This window comes from Agrilus planipennis, unplaced genomic scaffold (genome assembly GCF_000699045.2).
Source record: "Agrilus planipennis isolate EAB-ADULT unplaced genomic scaffold, Apla_2.0 scaffold11, whole genome shotgun sequence".
Classification (NCBI taxonomy): domain Eukaryota; kingdom Metazoa; phylum Arthropoda; class Insecta; order Coleoptera; family Buprestidae; genus Agrilus; species Agrilus planipennis.
The window spans coordinates 2,485,779-2,505,681 of NW_020440736.1; the positions used below are offsets into that span (position 1 = coordinate 2,485,779).

At 35.6% G+C, this 19,903-nt stretch overlaps 1 protein-coding gene across 2 annotated transcripts in view; it reads left to right on the forward strand.

The window, feature by feature from the left end:
* Window positions 1-19,903, forward strand: part of LOC108733905 (lachesin) — a 230,939-nt gene extending 211,036 nt beyond the window's left edge. For both annotated transcript variants that reach the window (XM_018465256.1, XM_018465258.1), the window contains 4 exons: window positions 2,386-2,534; window positions 6,853-6,915; window positions 15,806-15,868; window positions 19,473-19,903. In XM_018465256.1, coding sequence (XP_018320758.1) covers window positions 2,386-2,534; window positions 6,853-6,915; window positions 15,806-15,868; window positions 19,473-19,654 — 457 coding nt within the window. In that variant the 3' untranslated portion in view covers window positions 19,655-19,903. The remainder of the gene's footprint in view (window positions 1-2,385; window positions 2,535-6,852; window positions 6,916-15,805; window positions 15,869-19,472) is intronic.

A 19,903-nucleotide genomic window follows, 5' to 3' on the forward strand; every position in this document is an offset into this window, starting at 1 on the left:
ATAAAATTTGATAGAATATATATTTTTCATATTGCAGAATAATTGATTATATTAATCGTGAAACATTTAACTAAAATGATGTAAATGTCGTAAACTGCATTAATTTGATATTTATTTCTAATTGTATTGAAAAAAAAATATTACACAGAAGGGAAAACTGCTGCAATGATTTTAAATATAAAGCAGAACATGAAACTAATCACATTGAATAATGTTTTAAATATAAATAAATGTTTGTAATAAAAAGAGAATAGTAGTTGATTACTTGAATAAGAGGAATAAATTTTAATGTACAAAATTGTTGATATAATTTGATATTGATGAAGTAATTTTGAAAAACAAATAAGGAAAAAAGAAATGAAATTTATTATAGATTTGTTGTGTGATTAAATGTTATTAATTCATTATTGTCGTAAGCAACTAATTACAGTAAAAGTTCCGTATTCACGGTTTCCTTATTCGCGTTTTCATCATTCGCGGGTGAAAAAATTGCAACCCAGTTCCTGTATTCGCGGCTAAAAATTTCATTACTCGCGGATGCAATCGGTAAACAGAAAATGGATTCGGTGTCATTTACTAAGGGGATTGAAAGCAATAGACCGCTCGTGTCTAGTGTGAATTTTTCCGAAAATATGGGTTTCTATTCTCAACATTGTGATTTAACGCTCCGAGATAAATATGTAATTTTTTGTATGATAACAGACAAAGGTTCACACTAACTCTGTACGTTTTTGGTTTTCAATAATACGGTCATTAAAGGATTTTACAAGTGCTTAAAGTTGATGCTTCTTGTAAAAAATTAAAAAATGGCCTCCAACAAACGTTAGAACAAAACTTTATCTATCTTACTACAAATCTACAAAACTACAAAATTTTAAACCTCTGTTCTAAACATTAAACTCATGGTATCTAGAACCGATAAGCATGTTTTTATTCTACGGCGCATGTACTACTGAATCCCCTTAATGTATCGACATTTTTTGAGTATGTACTGTTGGCTCGTGCCGAGGCGACTTCTATATAAGATGAAACCGAGTGGACTAACTCAAAATTCAAAACAAAGAAAAATAATTACATTTTTTAAACCCTTGTCTAAAGCTGATTATAATGATTAATTTTAATTGCGAATTTCTCAATAAATCGATTTTATTGTACATATATATTGCTTTTATTTTGGAACCTTAGAACGTATCCCCTATGATTCCATACTAATTACCATTCTATATACGCGGTTTCTGTATTCGCGGCATATTTATGGAACGTTTACCCCGCGAATAAATATCATTCAGTATGTGTACTGTTCGTTTCAAGAAGTTAGAGATATGCCCCTTCCCTTTATAAGGATGCGCCGTAGCATAATTCTAAATCCAATCATATTCGTCTGCGGAGCTCATTTCTCCACCGATCATCGAGCGAGAACTAGTCAAAAGTGTACAGTACCATTTGCAAAATTATTTAAACTGCCTCGTTAAAATTTAAGAATATGCTTTATTTAAAAGCACATTTAACCAAAAATAATAACAAGTGAATTAACTTAACGCTCTACACACCTATAAAACTTTTGCTTTGTTTTCTATTGTTAATTTATATACATTTTTGTTTTAAGAAATTGCTAAACATTTTCGTCTAGTACTGTACAGACCTCCCATTGAGAGCTCGGCTCGTTCAAGCTTGTTCCAACTATTTATGTCTTGCTCACGCCTAGTGTGTATTCTTTCAATCTTCGCTCAGATTTCTTCAAGGCCACAATTCAAACAAATTGAAATGGGCTGTAGTAGTTGTTGATGTTCACATTCTCCATCGATGCAGCGCCTGAGTTTTTATCGCTGTAGGTACAGACATACCTATACGTTACCAATGTATGGGCAGAACTGGCTTCGGATTGTAAATTGTGGTTTTCATACAAAATTTTTTCTCTTAACCACACCACTGTATTCACCATGCGATTCCTTATTAAATCTAGTTGAAACTAACAGCGCGACGTATGACGTGAAAATCTTTATAAAAAATATTGTACATTGAAGTGAAAACAATTCACTCAATGTGACAATAACAATTAATTAATTAAACAAGTGAACGTGCTTAAAATGGAGAATCAAATGCTACAGAAGTTTTACATAAAATCTGATCGTAGGCGTGACTTGTACTGGTGTTGAGTATTTTTAGTAATGTTGCGATCGGGGCGACCTGGGTTCTATTCCCGGCCGATATAGTACACTTTTCTACCACCGGGTCGTCCCGAACAACGCCATAAATTACAGTTAACTTCAATGTGTACCTATACTTTAAATACTTGAATTATATTTTTAGTTAATAAGTCTAGAGAGTAAAAAAAGTTTTTTAATGAGATACTCACAATTTACTTTAGCCTATTTTTCTTTTCAGTTCCAAGTTTTCTATTGTGGAAATAACGGACGGCTACAGAGTAAGAAATACACTTACAATTCACAAAGTATCTCCATCAGATGCTGGCGACTACACCTGCACATCGAGAAACTCATTAGGGAAAGCGAACGCTACATTTAAATTATACGGTAACTTACGAAAGAAAGAAAAGTTAAGAAGGAATTTGCAGTTCGTTTAAAACTTGTTATTATTTGTTGTTGAGGAGCTGAGAACATTTCAAACTTTATTGATAGTTTATCGAATTTCATACTCGATCTTAAAGTAAATTTCCTGTTTATTTCTGTTCTGGTATGCACTTACAAAAATTCAACTGGAACTAAAAATAGCTTGCCACAGCTAAATGTGCTTTACAAACAGGATCAGTAATAACTATCATAATGTAGCAGGTTACTTGGACTAAAATATAAGGATTGGATCAAACAAAAGGTGTTGCTAGTGTTGTGGATAGTTTAAAAATTTTAAATTTCGCGCTTTTATGTCATATCATTCATTAGAAGTTAGTGTTATCTATGGTTTTTTTTCTTCCCAATGGTGTGACATAGAGTGGAGACCATCGACGTTTATTAATGGACATGCCTTAGCGGTCAGACTTGTGGTACGACAAAAGAAAGAGATGAAATGAAGTTTCGGACAATATTCATCTCTCTTACGATAGTGCGTAAGCGTGTCATGAAAGAGATAGCACTAGTCCGAAACCATACGCTATCTCCCTCACTTGTCAAGACAAAAAATTATTACAACGACATACGGCTAAGGCACGTCCTTTAATATATGTCTATGGTGGAGACTATGGGAGCATAGAGAGCAGGGAAGAAGAAGGTTATATTGTTTAGAATAAGGAGTGTTCGGATTTTGAAAATTGTGTATTTTTTGATAATAATAACCAAAATATACGGTAAAAAACATCCGGGGGAAGGCCTTTTTAACGTTTTTTTTTTTGCAAATTAATATTTGTAGATTAGACTTCACAGTTGATAACTCATTTTGACAGCTGTTATTAACTAAAAGTAGTTCCCTTTTTCGAAAATAACTTTTTTGAAGTGAAACTTCTGTACGCACGGTAGTTCGTTTCGTTTCATGCGAGTTGCTATGTAACGAAATCATGCAACGTATTTCCCCCGCTGGACAGACATGTATGCTTAGATCCTTAAAACTACGCAACGGATTTTAATGCGGTTTTTTTAAACAGATAGAGTAATTCAAGAGGAAGGTTTATATGTATAATACATGCATAATATAGTAGAGAAACACTGATAATTTTAGAGGTTTCTAATGTGATGTCGTAAATAAACACATTTTTTTTGCGCTTACATTGCAATCGCTGGCTGAACTCTACGAGATAGATAAAAATAATGTACTACAGTATTGTACACCTTAAAAAGGTCAACAAAAAATAGTCCGGGTGTATGTCTATCTATTAGGGATAATCCACAATAACCATTTTTGTTTCCTTTACTTTTTACGAGAAATAATGACATATTTACGAAGCGATATTAAGCAATACAGCATTAATCCTTATCGAATTAAGTACTTTTAAATACATTGTGCATTTAATATAGATCAATACGGTCCTTTACAGCTTGTAATTTAAATTAATATTTTCGATGATATTACAGACTTAAAATGCAGGGACATAGCGGTTGTGGCGATACCGGCCGGTTTGTATTGTCTAATGACAAAAAAGTTGTGATTGTTGTACATAAATACATTTTATAGTATATTTACTATCAGCATGGCACCCGTGCGAAGCATAGTGTACAAATAATACCATTAAACCAATTCCTTAACCCCTATCCCGGTATGTTTTTGTGTTTGAAGAAGTTTCACTTCAGTAGCAATGGCACTTTCCTACAGTAGGGAACAAGATAGAGAGTGACATGTGGAACATTTCAGAGCCTTGGAAAGGAATTTCAGAAAATATTTCAATGATGAATAGTGTGTGTAATTTCATTTTGGATGATCTCTCAATAAATCTAAGAGGAACAATATGATTCATATGCAGAGGAAGTGACTTTTTTTCTATGACCATCATTAAATCCTGATTACAACCCAATGGATTTCTGTCTTTGGCGACACATGAAGTATTTAATTTATGCCAGTAAAATTCCTTCACAAGTTGCGGCTAATTTTATTAGGGAACGGAATAATATTTTTTTTTTTTAATGTCAGAAAGTCCTTCATCGAGAGAATTAGAAAAGGCGTAGCAGTAGGAGGAGGCCATACGGAGCAGTTAATTTGATTTTATTTTTATTGAGCTATTTTGTTTAATTTAATTAATTTTTCTACTGCTTCTTATTTGAAATTCCTTTCAGAGACTCTGAAATATTAAACTACGTCATTCTCGAAAACGTTTGAAGCTATCAAATTGAAACAAGTATAACAATTTTACATAAGAATGGCGTGTATATCAAGTTTATAACCTAAATTAGTAAAAAGTTTCATCAAAAAAAGTCATGACCTAATTTCATAATCAGAGATCCGTTGTGTGGTTCTGTACCAAAATGTAAAATAATCATCATCATCATAAGGTCGCCAGTTCTAAGACTATTTGGACAAGAACCATATCTTATCATAATCTTCGCATATTCGTCTACCTCTATCCCTCCTAACTCCCGTTTGTATGTCTGACTAGACCCTCATGCCTAATATGGCCCCCTACCAACCTATCTTCTTATTGACTTCCATAGAGTCCTCTGTTCTCTCATATTCATGCGAATAGGCGACTCGACCCTGCGCTACACTCTGCTTTATATCACTACTCCTTCCGTCCTGACTTTTCTGACTTCCTAGGTTCCTAAAATCAGCCACTTCTTCTAATTTTTCGTCTCTTATTTTTATATTCGCTCTTTTCATACTTTTTCTTTCCTTGCACACCAGTATTTTTATTTTACTTTTATTTATTTACATACAATATCGTCAATTCCGCTTCCATTTTGTTTAAACTATCTCTAACTGCTCCTTGCAGTTGTACTGTATTTATAAATATGTTGATGTTGATCGCGTCTTCGATGTATAGATTAAAAAGTAGCGTTGACAGTGTACATTCCTGTCTGATTCCTTTTCCAATATTTAATTCTCTACGTTGCAGCTCCAGCTCTATAACTACACGTTGCGGGTAAAAGAATATTTGCTGCTTAATGGTTTGCCTTTGTGTCAGTTTTGATAAGGATTTATGAATATCTTGTGATACTATTATTATTAACAAACATAAAAAAAATATACCACCTTCAAGACCTTGTATCATTTTTCACGGCAACATTTTATTAATACAGGGTTCGGCAATGAAACGGGAAGATTTGGGGTGGGGCTTGCAGCGGGCTTTGAGGTCGTAGGGAAGACAGTCACAGGCCTGCCGGGACCCGAGTGGCTTGCCATTTAGTCTACAATGGAGCGTTGGACGGGTGAGCATCGCGGTTACGCAATTAAGGCTTATTATCAAAATGGCGAGAGTTTAGTGCAAACGCGTCGGGATTTTCGACGGCATTTTAACATACCACGATACCAACCTGTTCCGTCAGACAATGCGATTAAAATATGGGTAAACAACCTCGAGCAAACTGGATCGACGTCTAGAAAAAGAGGTGGTAGTGCCAGAACGATTCGAACCCCTGAAAATATTGAACGTGTTCGACAAGCAATGTTAAGAAGTCCACGTCGATCGGCCATCTGTCACGCCACACACCTTCGAATAAGTGACAGATCGCTGAGAAGGATACTCCATCAAGATCTTCGATATCACCCGTATAAAATACAGGTTGTTCAATCTCTTCACCCGGGTGATTATCAACAGCGTCTCAGATTTTGTGAGGTTATGCTTGCCAGGTTGGAAGAAAATGGTGGTAACAACTTGTGGATGAGTGATGAGGCACACTTTCATCTCTCCGGTTTTGTTAACAAACAAAATTTCATGTACTGAAACACCTCTTCATGCTCAGAAAGTGAAAATATTTTTTCAACAATAAAATTATTTACGAAATCTTCCCGTTTCATTGCCAAACCTTGTATAAGGCGTCATTGGTTCCACCCTAAATCTTTGGTCCAAACAACCTGCGCATACTCAATATTCTACTTGGAGAAACCTCGACTAAAAGATTTTAAAGGCCAAAAATGCATGTCTAATGGATGATATTATGCATTTGCTAATTTATTTGTTTATTGTTGTTATAATTGCGTAAGTGTGTGTATAAAGAGTTAGCTATAGCAATGACCAAAGAAACCTATGAACCGTTTGGGCAAAATGGGTATTTACCACGCTTACATTATGATAATCACAAACAGCAATGGATTCATTTCTTGACATCGCTCTGAAACTCAATAGAACTTGTCTCAGAAACGTTGCTCCCCTCATCTAAACGAACTGTAATTATTACCTTCTTACAAGTATCTATAGCTGCTAGTAACTGTGACTGTGGGATTTAACTATTACATTGTTTTTGCTTATTTCAGAAGTAATAACCACAACAACCACGACAACAGAATCAACAACAACCGAATTGATTACTACAACAGGTATGACTTTAAATACCTATACAATTTCCAGCTTCATACAACTTCCTTTATGTTTTAAATTGCTACAGATTTTCTACATAAACGTTTATGAACACCTTTATACATAAAATATATAATACAAATTATATACTTTCTTGTTCCGAATTTTTGAAGACTTGAGGTTATCCATTAATACCTTGTGGTACTATTTTATAAATAACTTTATGTAAGTTCCGGCGAAGATTTTTGGAAATCAGGCGCCAATAGTTTGTCGTTTAGTGTAGGTACCATATATATACAGGGTGTTTCTGAAACAATTAACCTTGTAGGAGATGTTAAGGCATTATAAAAAATGAAAATTGAGTAAATTATTGGTGGTCCGAGAGACTACCGTCTTCAAGAAAACCTATGTAAAGGCAAGTCCGACCCTGGTAGGTTCTTGCACAGAAATATGACATTTAACGCTGAGTAGTTGCTAATTCTTCTTCACTTCTTTTGTATTTTTTGTAGTCTTGCATTGTTTGTTATTTGTTAGATTAGATTAGATTGTTAGAAGTGTTACTAACGATGTTTATATTACAGTTAGTGTTCTTTTAATAGCGTATGTATGTAGTTAAGCAATGTCATTGGTAGAATATCAGTGTCGTAGGTCAGTGTAGAATAGTCCTGTGGCTAGGCCGGTGCGTAATCCTAATCTAAATCCACTTGACTCCTTTCTATGGGGTTATAGTACATAACGCTAAAGATTTGCACGACCATGTATGATCGTTGCAAATGAAATACGCCAAATGCCGGACGTTTTTGCGCGACACAGATATTTTTTGTAGTGTATGTGTAATAGCATAGTAATAGGCTGTTGATATTTATTTTACAATCACCGTTTACATTCTCCGTCGACGTACCTGCTTAATTGTTGTTGCAATTTATCCGTACGTTGTCAATTACTATTTGTTTTGTCTCTTAATTACACTGCATTACTCACCATGCGATTCCCAAAAGTAGAAACAGCAATATCAAAAAGAACAATCAATTAAAGTGGCTTAAAGGTTAACACTAAACCAAACATATGAGGGGCTTATTAAGACGTGGTCGTGGACAATCCACCAATATATGTTTGATTGTTTCTACTTCATCACATCCACATGCCTCACTTGAAACAGAGCCATGTTTAAAAACAACGAGTTGCAGTGACTTTGTTTCGTTCGTAAACGATTGAACTTACACACTAGATGAGCCTTGATGCTGGTCAAAATCAGATACACGTTTTGTTGCATCGCTTGTCAACGCTATGTTAAAAAATACTTGATTAAGAAAGATAACTCATCATTTATCCTCAATACTTAAGCACTCATCTAAATATGGCTCATTCTAAACTGGTCTTTAGGCTGGAAATGAATTTAATATCTTTCAAGCGGGTAATGATCTAGTATTATAACTTATTTTTGTATTTTATGGATGTAACACTTTACCAATCGAACGCTGTCGAGTGTAGATTATTACTAATCGTTACGTACATTCAGCTGTAGCGAAGGTCACGAATTGGTATGTGTGTTTCGTCAGTTGACGCTTGCGATAACTAAAGGCGATTTGATAACGCCGCTGCAAGAACTGTTAACTGTTCTCAATCATTGAACCAATTTAATGTCAATAATAACACCAGAAGTTTACAATATAATAATTAAGGTTTGCACACTTTAAAAACAATTTATTTACCCTCAAGTATAATTAATTCTAAAATAATGTCTTGAAACTGGGAGAAAATAGAATTACAATAGGATGATAATTGAGACAGTTGTATTCTGGCGAAGGTATCAATATTGTGAGAGATAAATTCTAACTGTAATATTCCAGTGATATTGATGTTAATGTTGTATTTTGATATTCCAACGTTTTATGGTCAGATTTGACCCCATTGGCGAAAAGTACGGTGAAAACATTGTTTTTGTGCTTTTTGTTAATTAAAAATGTAGACTGTTATCGTTCGTTTTGAAGGTATTTGTGTTTATGTAATCATTCAAGGAGGACGTCAAGAGTTTTTCCCGGTATCCCTATATTCTCCTTTAATTATTTTATATTATTTATAAAGCATTGATTACGTACGGAACATAAGAATTATTGAATTAAACTTTAGACTACATCATCGGCGGTTTGATAAGCAGCAGATTATCATAGTCTATGGCTTCAATGCAACCCACTTACTGATTGGATAATATGAAAATCACCTTGAGCGTTCCGCAGCGAAGCCAGTTTCACCCTTTGTTCCAAAGGATATTTTGGAGCGTTTATAGGATTATTCCATAACGTTTAAACGCGAGTTGCTCTTAATAGGATTCTGGCACCGTGAATCGCGTGTGCACCAAGTATAGGACACTGCGATGGTGTGAAATTGTCGTTTTGCATTTAGTTTCGCCGTGTGAAGGATATGCAAAATGCATATCCAACTTGTTCGTTCAAATGATAACAACAGAGTGGAAGCTGTACTAGAACCGGGAATGATTAAATAACAAAGGAGAATTTCAACGTATTAGAACATCAACAGGTGCTAACAACAAAGAGTACCTATAGAGTTCGAGATTTTACTTCAGTTGTCTATTAGTTGTTAAGGTAGTACTCTCATTACATTCCGAACCAAAAATTGATTAAATCTTGTTCCCAGAAAGTGAAATTATTCGTTTAATTTGTTAACAATGTTCATATTGTCGTCAAACTTGTACAGCTCAACGTAAAGCAAAAATTATTTCTTGAAACATAAATTTGATTGATATTTCTTCACTTTTGTATTGAAAATACTTCGTGGTCGGAGATCATTCAGTAGATCATAAGTAAATATAAATAAGCGCATAAAAGATAAATATTCAGTGATTGAATAATGTCGATGCGTTGCGCCTAGTGCTTCACTTTTTAAGAAAAATTGGATAAGATAGATGAATAAAAACTGAAATGAAGACGTTATAGTTAGGATTAAATGTTGGTTATTTTGTTTACGCGTGTTCTAGAACCTGTTCAAGAAAATATATAGGAAAAGATGCCTAATTTGTGTTTAGTCGCTGTGCTTATTAATGTTCTTTAGACGTAGTTAATTAAAGCTGTTTAGCAGTGAAAATTGTACTAATAAGAAGCCCTTTAATTTATTTCCCGCCTCTTTTATTACTTCACGCGTCAATATGGCATGACATCGTCGGCTTGGCTTCACTTAATTAGAAAACTTTCGCTAACGTAATTTATAAGGCCCTGAGTTTAATGGAGAATCCTACATTTGATTATTGTGCATGATAGTCGAGTTGACTTGTAGTAGGTACTATCAAAAAGCTTTTCCTTTTTTCTGGTAAACGAACACTTGTTTGTCCCTCCATTCCAGTCCTGAGAAAACAGTGCTACATTAATTAGTGGCAAGTTATTATCACTAATCGTTACGAATGATTTTAATATTGCTCGTGTGGCGAATACAAAAAATAGGAATATATATTGTATTGTATATATATTTTTGTATATTAATTTTTCATATTTTTGTACATGTGTAAATATTGTAAACCTTTCGCTTCTTATCTTGTGCATGCCTTTGTTTCTTTTCAAACTAAATTCTATTGTTCCGCTATCGCTATCTTTACCTAGAATTTCATCGTCTTCGATACCTATTTAACAACCCTTATTAATAGCTGGCTTTCCCTCGCTTACTTTTTCTTCGAATTCTATTCTATTCAATTTCAACTAGTCTGTACATGTTCTGTTAATACTTTTCCTTCTAGAATGTTCTCCCTCTATTTACTAACAATCCTGTTGTATAAATACCCTTCAAATTTCCTACTTATTAACCAGTGTCCAGTAACCAGTCTACCTCTTGATAATTCGTAAGTGTTTTAAATTGTTATTATTTGTTGTTGTTCTTATGTTGTTTTTGAGTGTTGNTTTTTCTGTGGTTTCCTTGGATCACTTAGGCAAATGGTGAGGCAGTAATATTCCACAGATAATCTTTCATTCTCTTCTGTCTTCATTTCGTCTGTTTCATCTTTCTCACTCGAACCACCACCCACCCATTCCCACGATTCCTGAAAGCAGGCTGAAGAGGGCCTTCCGCCCTACCTTCCGGCGTAGTCCGGAGGGACTGCCCGCCCACTAACATTACTGGCTAGTGGGAATGAAACACAGTTTTTTTTCCTACTTAAAAACCAGTGTTCAGTAACCAGTAACCAGTCTACCTCTTGATAATTCGTAAGTGTTTTATATTGTTATTATTTGTTGTTGTTCTTATGTTGTTTTTGAGTGTTGTTCAGTCTAATTAAACTTTTGTATATATCCTTCATTTGTGTTGTGTTTTGTTTTGTGTTACGTTCCTTTCGGTACAAAAATTATTAGTGCTTGTATTAAAGGCGCTAAACTCGTTTTTCAAAGGTAGGGCTTGGGGTATTAATGTTGTGGACTTTAAAAGTAGAACCGAGTGGCATGGCCTAGAGGTTTAGATCACTGCTTAACTTTTGGGAGGACACTGGTTCGATTTCGGGTCCGTCTGCCTTGATCGACGTTATAGGATAACAACAAAAAGCACCCACATGACACAAGAGGGGGCGGGGCCGACCAATGAGAGGCCAAAATCTAACGAGCGAAAGTGCCGTAAGAAAAGCATTGATAGATAAGATTTGCCCCTAGATATCCTACTTCTGTGGGTTTACTGGGATTGCTTAGGCAAATGCTGGAACAGTAATATTCCACAGATAATCTTTCATTTTCTTCTGTCTTCATTTCACCCGTCTCATCTTTCTCACCCGAACCACCACCCACACATTCCCCCAATCCTAAAAGCCTTGAAGAAGGCCTTCCGTCCTACGACGTAGCACGGAGACACTGTCCGCCCACCATTAGTGGCTGTCGGAAATGAAACACGTAAAAGTTTTTTTAGGGTAGAGGGAAGTGTCTTCGGGCATTTGTTGTGTGATAACGGTATTGGTGTGATTTGGAGGGGGTTAATGCACTAAAAGAAATAAGCAGAGTGATCGATCGCTGAAGAAGGTGAAAGAAGAAAGAAAGCTGGTGGAAGTTGAAGAAGCCGGTTGGTACGTTTTTTGAGTTAAAATTGCAATTGCGTTCATTTCCTTTCTAAAATATATCAACAAATAAGTTTTCAAGTCAATCGTGGAGTGTGTTTCCACGAATGGAAACATAACATTATTAATAAATTCTGGAAAGAAATACTAAACTAAATTGGTCAACCGAAGACAGACGTTTTCGTTGGAAGGGCCCCAACAAGCCAGACCGGTACATTTATCTATTTCATAATTTTTATTTTATTTTAAAAGGTGTATTTTATTTTTTGTGTTTAATATTTCTGTATTAAAGTTTTTAAACATGAAATTTTTGTTCCGTCTACCCTTGTGAAATTTACCGTGAGTACATGCATTTTGGCACGTTACGTTTGTTAATACTGGACACAGTTTTTGGATCAAATGTCCTACCAATAAAATAATAAGTGGTCTGTATTCTTACTTATTATGGTAACGTGCCTATCACGTTGAGGTTAGCTACGCCGGGATTCGCTTCAGCAAGTAGATATCCATACAAATGGACCTTGTTGGAGCATACGTAATCCTAAAATGTAGCATTGTACTACAGATGGCGTTTACCGCGCCATTTGTGGTATATTCTAAAATGTCCTACTTTTTGTAATGTTGAAACAATTGCAGAATTATTTTGATAGAAGGTTATCACAATGACTACAAGTCGTTCAGTCATGAAATGTTCAATACTAGATTAAAATCGCAACTTCCGGTAATCCACTTAGACTCAAGTTAGCCATTACTGTTCGCTTTGTATAAATGCCTAAAAACGAGGAAAAGGTGATTGTATTCATTATCATTATTTTTTAATTAATATTGTAGCGAGCACGAGTGTGTTTGTGTGGGCGTGAACGGCTTATCGATTCGCCGAGTAGCCGCGGGCGCCTTTCATCATGTACGCCGTATTTGTAAATGTGTGTGTCGAAGCTGCCTTCTGGGAAAGCAATTAAACAGTTCAAAGAAAAAATAAACTATTCGGACGTTTCCAGAAGGTTCCCAAAAGTAAACAAAAGAGTATTTAAAGAAAGAGATGATCGCCGAGAGGAGTAGAAATAAATTGACCGTTGCAGAAGTGAATCCATAAATAAATTGACAGTGATAGCAGTGAAATAAATAGCGCAGTGAATAGTGATATATCAACAGTACCTAGTGTAAATAAATCGAATAATTCATAACCTAAGTTTAGTAATAATTTAAAGGTGTTTTTAAGTTCTTTAATAATTAGTGCAAATAAATAGTTTTTGTCGTTATCAGTCTTAGAAGTTAATTTTGTTAAACCCCACGAACATTACAATATTTTATTTGTTATCTGTCTTAAAACTGCAATTTTAAAATTCATTTCCTTCATAACCTAACTTTTAGACATTCAGTACGTGTTAAAATTAAAATGACCTAAAACAGAGAGAAGGGTTATATGTATATTTAAGTTAGAGCCATTAAAAACAAAGTAAATGTAATAATAGTAAGTTATGGTTACATTACGTTTTAAAAGGCGAGTAAAATAAACGTTTTCTTTGTGACAAAATTTCGCTACTAACTTATGTGGGTACATACGTGGAGACTAGAAAGCAAAGGAATGTCGTCCAAACCGTCGCTGCAATTTCGGATTTGCATTTAGATGAACGAATCTCACTGTTTGCAATGAGTTCTCAGGAATTTTCCGAGATAATAATGACACAGACAATGTATGAGACAATTTGTGTATTCGGCGCGCAGACACAGTGCCATATTGCAAGCGTTGCTCGGTGTCGCCCATCATCGAAAAAATGTGTTTACTACTGGAAAAGAAATATATGGAAATTGGGCCGTATTATGGGATTGTCTAAATGAGTTCCGGCACTTATATCTTATATTAAACCATTTTTCTTTTTCATTAAATCGTTTGCAAAAGCCAAACCGAAAACATGTAAGAAAGATCTATGTTAGAAGGGATGTGTGATGTTCAAGGTTTTAGGAATTACGGAGATTGACTCGGGACAGGAAAGACTGAAGGTGCCTGACTAACCGTCGACCTAGTGATGGTGAAATAGATAAAATTGTACATTTTTTTCTAATTACTTCTTATTCTTTCTTCTTCCACTTAGGCTTAAGCCTGTTCTTCACCGATGTTGTAATCAGGACGCATATTATCGCTCCATCTCTTTCTTAGTCGTTCTTGAATTCTTCTTGGGGCGATTTATCTCTGGTCTTTTTTACCATTCTGTATTGTCCCATTCATTTCATTCTTTACATAATTTTATAATTTATATGATTACATTAGTAAAAAATCGATGGATCTGTAACCTTATAGGCTCGGTTTGTCGTGGTTGCTGTTGTTATCTCTCGTAGCTTAGTGGTGAGAGCATTGGTTTGTAAAGCCATAGGTCCCGGGTTCGAATCCCAGCGAGAGTGTGACAGCAGCAACAAAAATTTTTCCTCATTAACCTGAGGTAGTTTGTAGTGGATGGAAAATTGAAAATGAATTTTCACATTAATATTTCATATTAACCACTATTAATAATTAAAAATGTTATGGTATCTCAAGAGACGTTATCGTAGAGCGCTAGAAAATAACGAAACAGTCGCAACCAACCAGTTGAAGTGTTATGCCCGCTATTCTATGAATAGTAAAAACAACAGTACCCAGAGTGAAGGATCCAATGAAAACTTGCATAAAATAGGCATAATTCAATAAAAAAAAGTTGAACCAGTCTCACTCGCTTATTCAAGTGAAATTGCTTAGACAATCAATAATGGTTAAAAGTCATTAAATGTTAAGTTTAATTAATATAGGGTTGTACACGTATTTTTAACATTACAATATCATTTTAAAATATCAAGGTATTTAATTTAATGTCCCAGTGTTAGAATCTTTCCAATGGTTACTCTCCCGAGATAATCTGAATATGTAGGTTCCATCTCATTCTACAGACAATGTGAAAAGTAAAGTGAAATCCAGTGGAATGCGGATGTCTCACGAGATTTGACTCTGAGCCGTAAGTGGAACCGGTTTGTCTGTAGGGAATGGAGAATATGTTCTAGTTTAAAAGTCGATACACCAAGATACATATGTTTGTATATCTTTCCGAAAACTGTTTATCGCATGCAATATATCACCCTCGAGATGAAGTTGACATAGAAACTGTAAAAGTGATCCTGATCCAAACTTTTGACCTTTAGAGAAAGTGAAAGAAATATGTTTTTGTTTGTTTACAGTTCGATTGTAGTAATAGTAAATCCAATTGTTAAAATGTTTAATAAATTAGACTTTTAATTAACTTTAGTAATTTTTATGCATAATTTGATTTAAACCCATGTGCGATTTCAATCCTTTATCGTATACCTACCGTTTTCGAGTCAGACAAAAATTAATGCTCTAATGGTAATTATTATTAGGTATCTTAATATTACGAAATGCGTTTGTTGGTCGTCGATCATTTCAAATCTAAAGTATAGAGTTTTAGACCAGATGGTACTCATGATCAGTAGTTTTCAAACCTGCTAGGTTAGGTTAACAGTAGTTCTCAAACTTGTTAGGTTCGGTTAACAGTAGTTTTCGAGTTTGTTAGGTTAGGTTAATAGCAGTTTTTAACCTTGCTAGGTTCGGTTAACAGTAGTTTACAAACTTGTTAGGTTAGGTTAACAGTAGTTTTCAAACTTGTTAGGTTAGGTTAACGCGTTATGCCGACAAGCCGTCAATATTGGGCAACACTGTAATGTTAGAGAAAGTTTGAAAAACCGACAATCAACTATTTCATGCACTCAATGTTTTACAATACTTAAGTATGTTGAATATATAATAAAATTTGGAGGTACTCCACATACATTTTACTAATTGTAAGTACTTCTTTTGATGTCTTTAACGAAGTATATTTTTATTTCAGAAACAGAGAGGACTACAACGAATCCTACATATCAGACAACTACGTCAAAATCTACGACGATTGGTACGTTGTTTTTTATCTATTTTGCAAATAGCCAATTAGAACTTGACGTATTTAATTTTTCTTATACCAATTTTAATTCTTCGACTTCTCCTCTGTTTCCCTTCTTCCGAGATTTCGCAAAAGAATTACCTAAATTGTAGTCCCAAGCATCCGCGTTTGTTTTGCTGTATACTTCTAAAAAATTATTAATTAGTATTTTTACAAAAATACTGGTATGCGATGGAAGTAAAAAGTAGGGAAAGAGCAAATATAAAGAAAGGAGGCGGAAAATTAGAAGAAGTGGTCGATTTTAGGTATCTAGGGAGTCAGATAAGTCAGGACGGAAGGAGTAGTAGGGATATAAAGCAGAGGATAGCGCAGGGTCGTGTCGCCTTTAATAAAAAGAAGTCACTTCTGTGCTCGCGAATGGTTAATTTAAAAATTCGAAAAAGGTTGTTAAAAGTGTATGTTTGGAGCACGGCGTTCTATGGGTGCGAAACATGGACAGTGGGAGCGGCGGAAAAGGTTAGAAGCGTTCGAAATGTGGTGTTACAGGCGAATGATGAGGATACTGTGGATAGAGAAGTTTAGAAATGAAGAGGTATTAGAAAGAGTAAGAGAACAGGGGACTCAATAAGAAATAGACGAGATAGATTGTTTCGACACCTTCTCAGGCATGAAGGTCTAGTTGGAGGCATATTAGAGACAGAAAGGGGAGTTAGGAGAGGTAGAGGTAGACCTTGATTGGATTACTGTTCGCAAATAGTGAAGAATGTAGGTTGTTCTAGTTTTAGGGAAATGCGAAGATTAGCTCAGGATAGGAAAGAGTAGAGGTGCGTGTCTAACCACTCTTAGGACTGACGATCTTATGATGATGATGATTGTTACTTTATGTTGATCTTAACAATGTTTTTATTGTTGTGAGAATATGTTAAAGAAATGATCAACTCTCATAATGAAAATAAAGTGGAATTATCAACCTGTAGGCTTACAGTAGTAGAAGTAGGTGATGTTACACCTTAAATATTTTCGAATTTGTTCACACGTGAGGCGTCTATAGGTAAACACAGTCTCTGGAAATTGACATTTTTTATTTGATATTCTATGAATAAGCTGACTGTTGAAGATTGCAGTAAAAATATTTTACTTTTTACACCAGTAAGCAAATTACGGGATTTTTTTGCAATTATAAAAATAAAAGCAGGAGCACTTTAGTAGCTAAAGTGTTTTGGAGAAACAATTCAAATTTTATCGTAAAAAAAACTCTTTAAACGTTTTCACCGTCAGTTTTTCTACTACTTCAATCGCCATCCACTTGTCTCGCTCTAAAACTGATTTTAATCCTCTAAATCTGAGCAGTAGCAACCTTCGTTTAAATTTTAAAGAAGTGCTTATGCTATAATATGAAAAAGTGGATTTACACGTGAACCACCTTCTAAAGCAACCAGGAACACTTATCCAATTATTGAAGGAAGGCGAGCTTGCATAAGTGACTTGAAAATGGTCTTTAACAAATGCTCACTTTGAGTAAGGAAATACGACATACTTGTTGAGATAACAGCCGCCAACTTTACCCGGGTGAAGTTATTAAACTGTAGAGTTTGCAATGTCCATAGGAAAGCCGTTCGTTTCAACAGGAAATATTAATGGAAACGAATGGATTGAATACAGCAGCGGCTCTGCCCCTTCGTGAAATATATATTGCAATTCGAAGGAAATAGAAGTGAACTTTAAATTTTACGATCATGTCGCATAGCGGCTACTACCCTCCGTCAATACTTCAATCCAGATGTTACCCTAAACTAAATAGTTTCAATGTTAAATCCTATTTTGGTAATAAAACTGGAAGGTACTGACTTAGTGATAACAGTTCTCTTATACGTAAAAACTAACTAATAAAATTAATTGAAATTGGGGCATATTATCCTTTACATTTCGGAGGATGCAAATTACATAACTTGAGTGCAACCGCCCCCGCCCCCCACTGTGGACTTGAAGGCTTGCGCAGTCTGTAGGTCCACCCCCCACTGATCCGGTGGGTGTCAGCTGAGGGTCAGGTTACAGCAAAAAGTCTCAAGAACCCGGACCATCCTACCATCGGATACTAGGAAACTCAAATACCATTCATGACCCTCCATTTTGCCTGAAACCCCAGATATCAGGTACCGGTGCAGTTGAGGCTCACGATTTGACCATAGGGCAGAGCGGTGCCAGGATACTAGTGCCTCCAAAACCACGACCCGATACCTCAAGTGCCTACAGCCGTGCACAACTTCGACGGTTAGGCATCGGTTACTAGTTCAATGGGGTGGAGGTACGACACGTCATCGCACGCTCTAACCCTACACCGGTGGGGATAGCCGTACCAACTGCGCGCAAGAACAGTTGGGGGCAGAGATTGTTTTAAAATAAACTGATAGCATAGGTGGGATGACTCTGACTCTGGTACCAGAATTAGTTTGTTTTTGGAATCTAGGTTCTATTTGCTTTCTAATATACCAATTTTTGATTTTGTTATTTGTGCAAGTACACCTGAGTCCGCTTTGGAATCTCAAAACATGCAATGAAAGAAGATTTGTGATGCTTCTTCCCTGGAAATAAAACTGAATTGGTGACGTCAACTTATAACAAGTAAAACATTCTCTTGTCTGTTAAAGAATTTGAGAAAATCGACTTGTTGTGCGTCAGGAACTTGATTGTAAACTACTACAAAAGTGCAAAGCGGAACGGACTTTTTGCTTAAAATGAAAGGTGTTGCGTGTGCATCATAGGTACCATAAAACGTCAGTGGTTTGAACAGCTTCTAAAACAATTAAAATCAGGATGGTTCCTGTTGTTAGTAAAACGCTTAAGGAATGCTTTATTTCAAGTTACGTTATTATTCTATGGACCTTTCTACATTGGACTATTATCTACTATTTCAGATCTAAAAGAACATCTAAGCAGTAAAAAATTCTACGATAATCGGAACTTGAAAAGAAGATTATGACTTTTAGGTCCCAGTCATCATATTATTGGGCGAAGGAAGTAGAGGAGCTACCAGGGCGATAGGCGGATGTTGTAGATAGTGATGATGATTAAAATTGTAATCCTCCACTCCATTCTATCCTGAGCTAATCTTCGAATTTCCCTAAAACTAGAACATCCCACATCCTTAACTATTTCTGAACAGTAATCTTATCTAGGCCTTCTGTAATAAATATCGTCATCACAAGGTCGTTATTCCTAAGACTGGTTGGACACGGACCTCTACTCCTCCTAACTCCCGTTTCTGCCTCTAATCTGACTCTGACTAGACCTTCATGCCCGAGAAGATGTCCTACTAACCTATCTCGCCTATTTCTTACTGACTTCCATAGAGTCCTCTGTTTTCTTACTCTTTCTAATACCTCTTCATTTTTAACCTTCTCTATCCACGGTATCCTCATCATTTGTCTGTAATACCAGAAATATTAAAAAAACAAAAACTTTTGACTCCTATATATGAACACAATAGATATAGTTGTCAGATTGTGAGGGAAATCTGGGATAATTTCGACAAAGAGTCTAGGGAATAAGAAAAAATTATCTGGATATTCTGTCTTTTATCTGTCATTTATATCTAATTTGAACAAAATTGTTACAGTGTTGGAAGCATTGGTGGAGCATCCATTGTTCCGGTATCTTCCGAGCGAAGAGCAGACCACGAAAGCGCCATCGGTATTCTCCGTGAGATCGTCGAGCGTCGCTTCGGGTACAGTTTCGCCTTCAACGTTTCTGCTTCAAGTGCTTCTGTTATCGTCGTTCTCCCCACTCTTTTCCACGTGACAGCTGATAAATGGCTAAGATTATACCCCCTTCTGTGCATATGTATGTTTTCCGGAAATAAATTACTATGGAAATAGATTTGCTTGCTGGCGTTTCTTTCCGTTTCCGGGTCATATTCTGTCCGCAAATGTGGCCCGCGGAACGATTTACGGCACCAGAGTTGACAGAGCGCTACTACAACCGGTAAATACGACTAGACTGAAATTGGGCCCTATGTGTATGAACATGTTTAGAGTTAGGTTCTGAAAT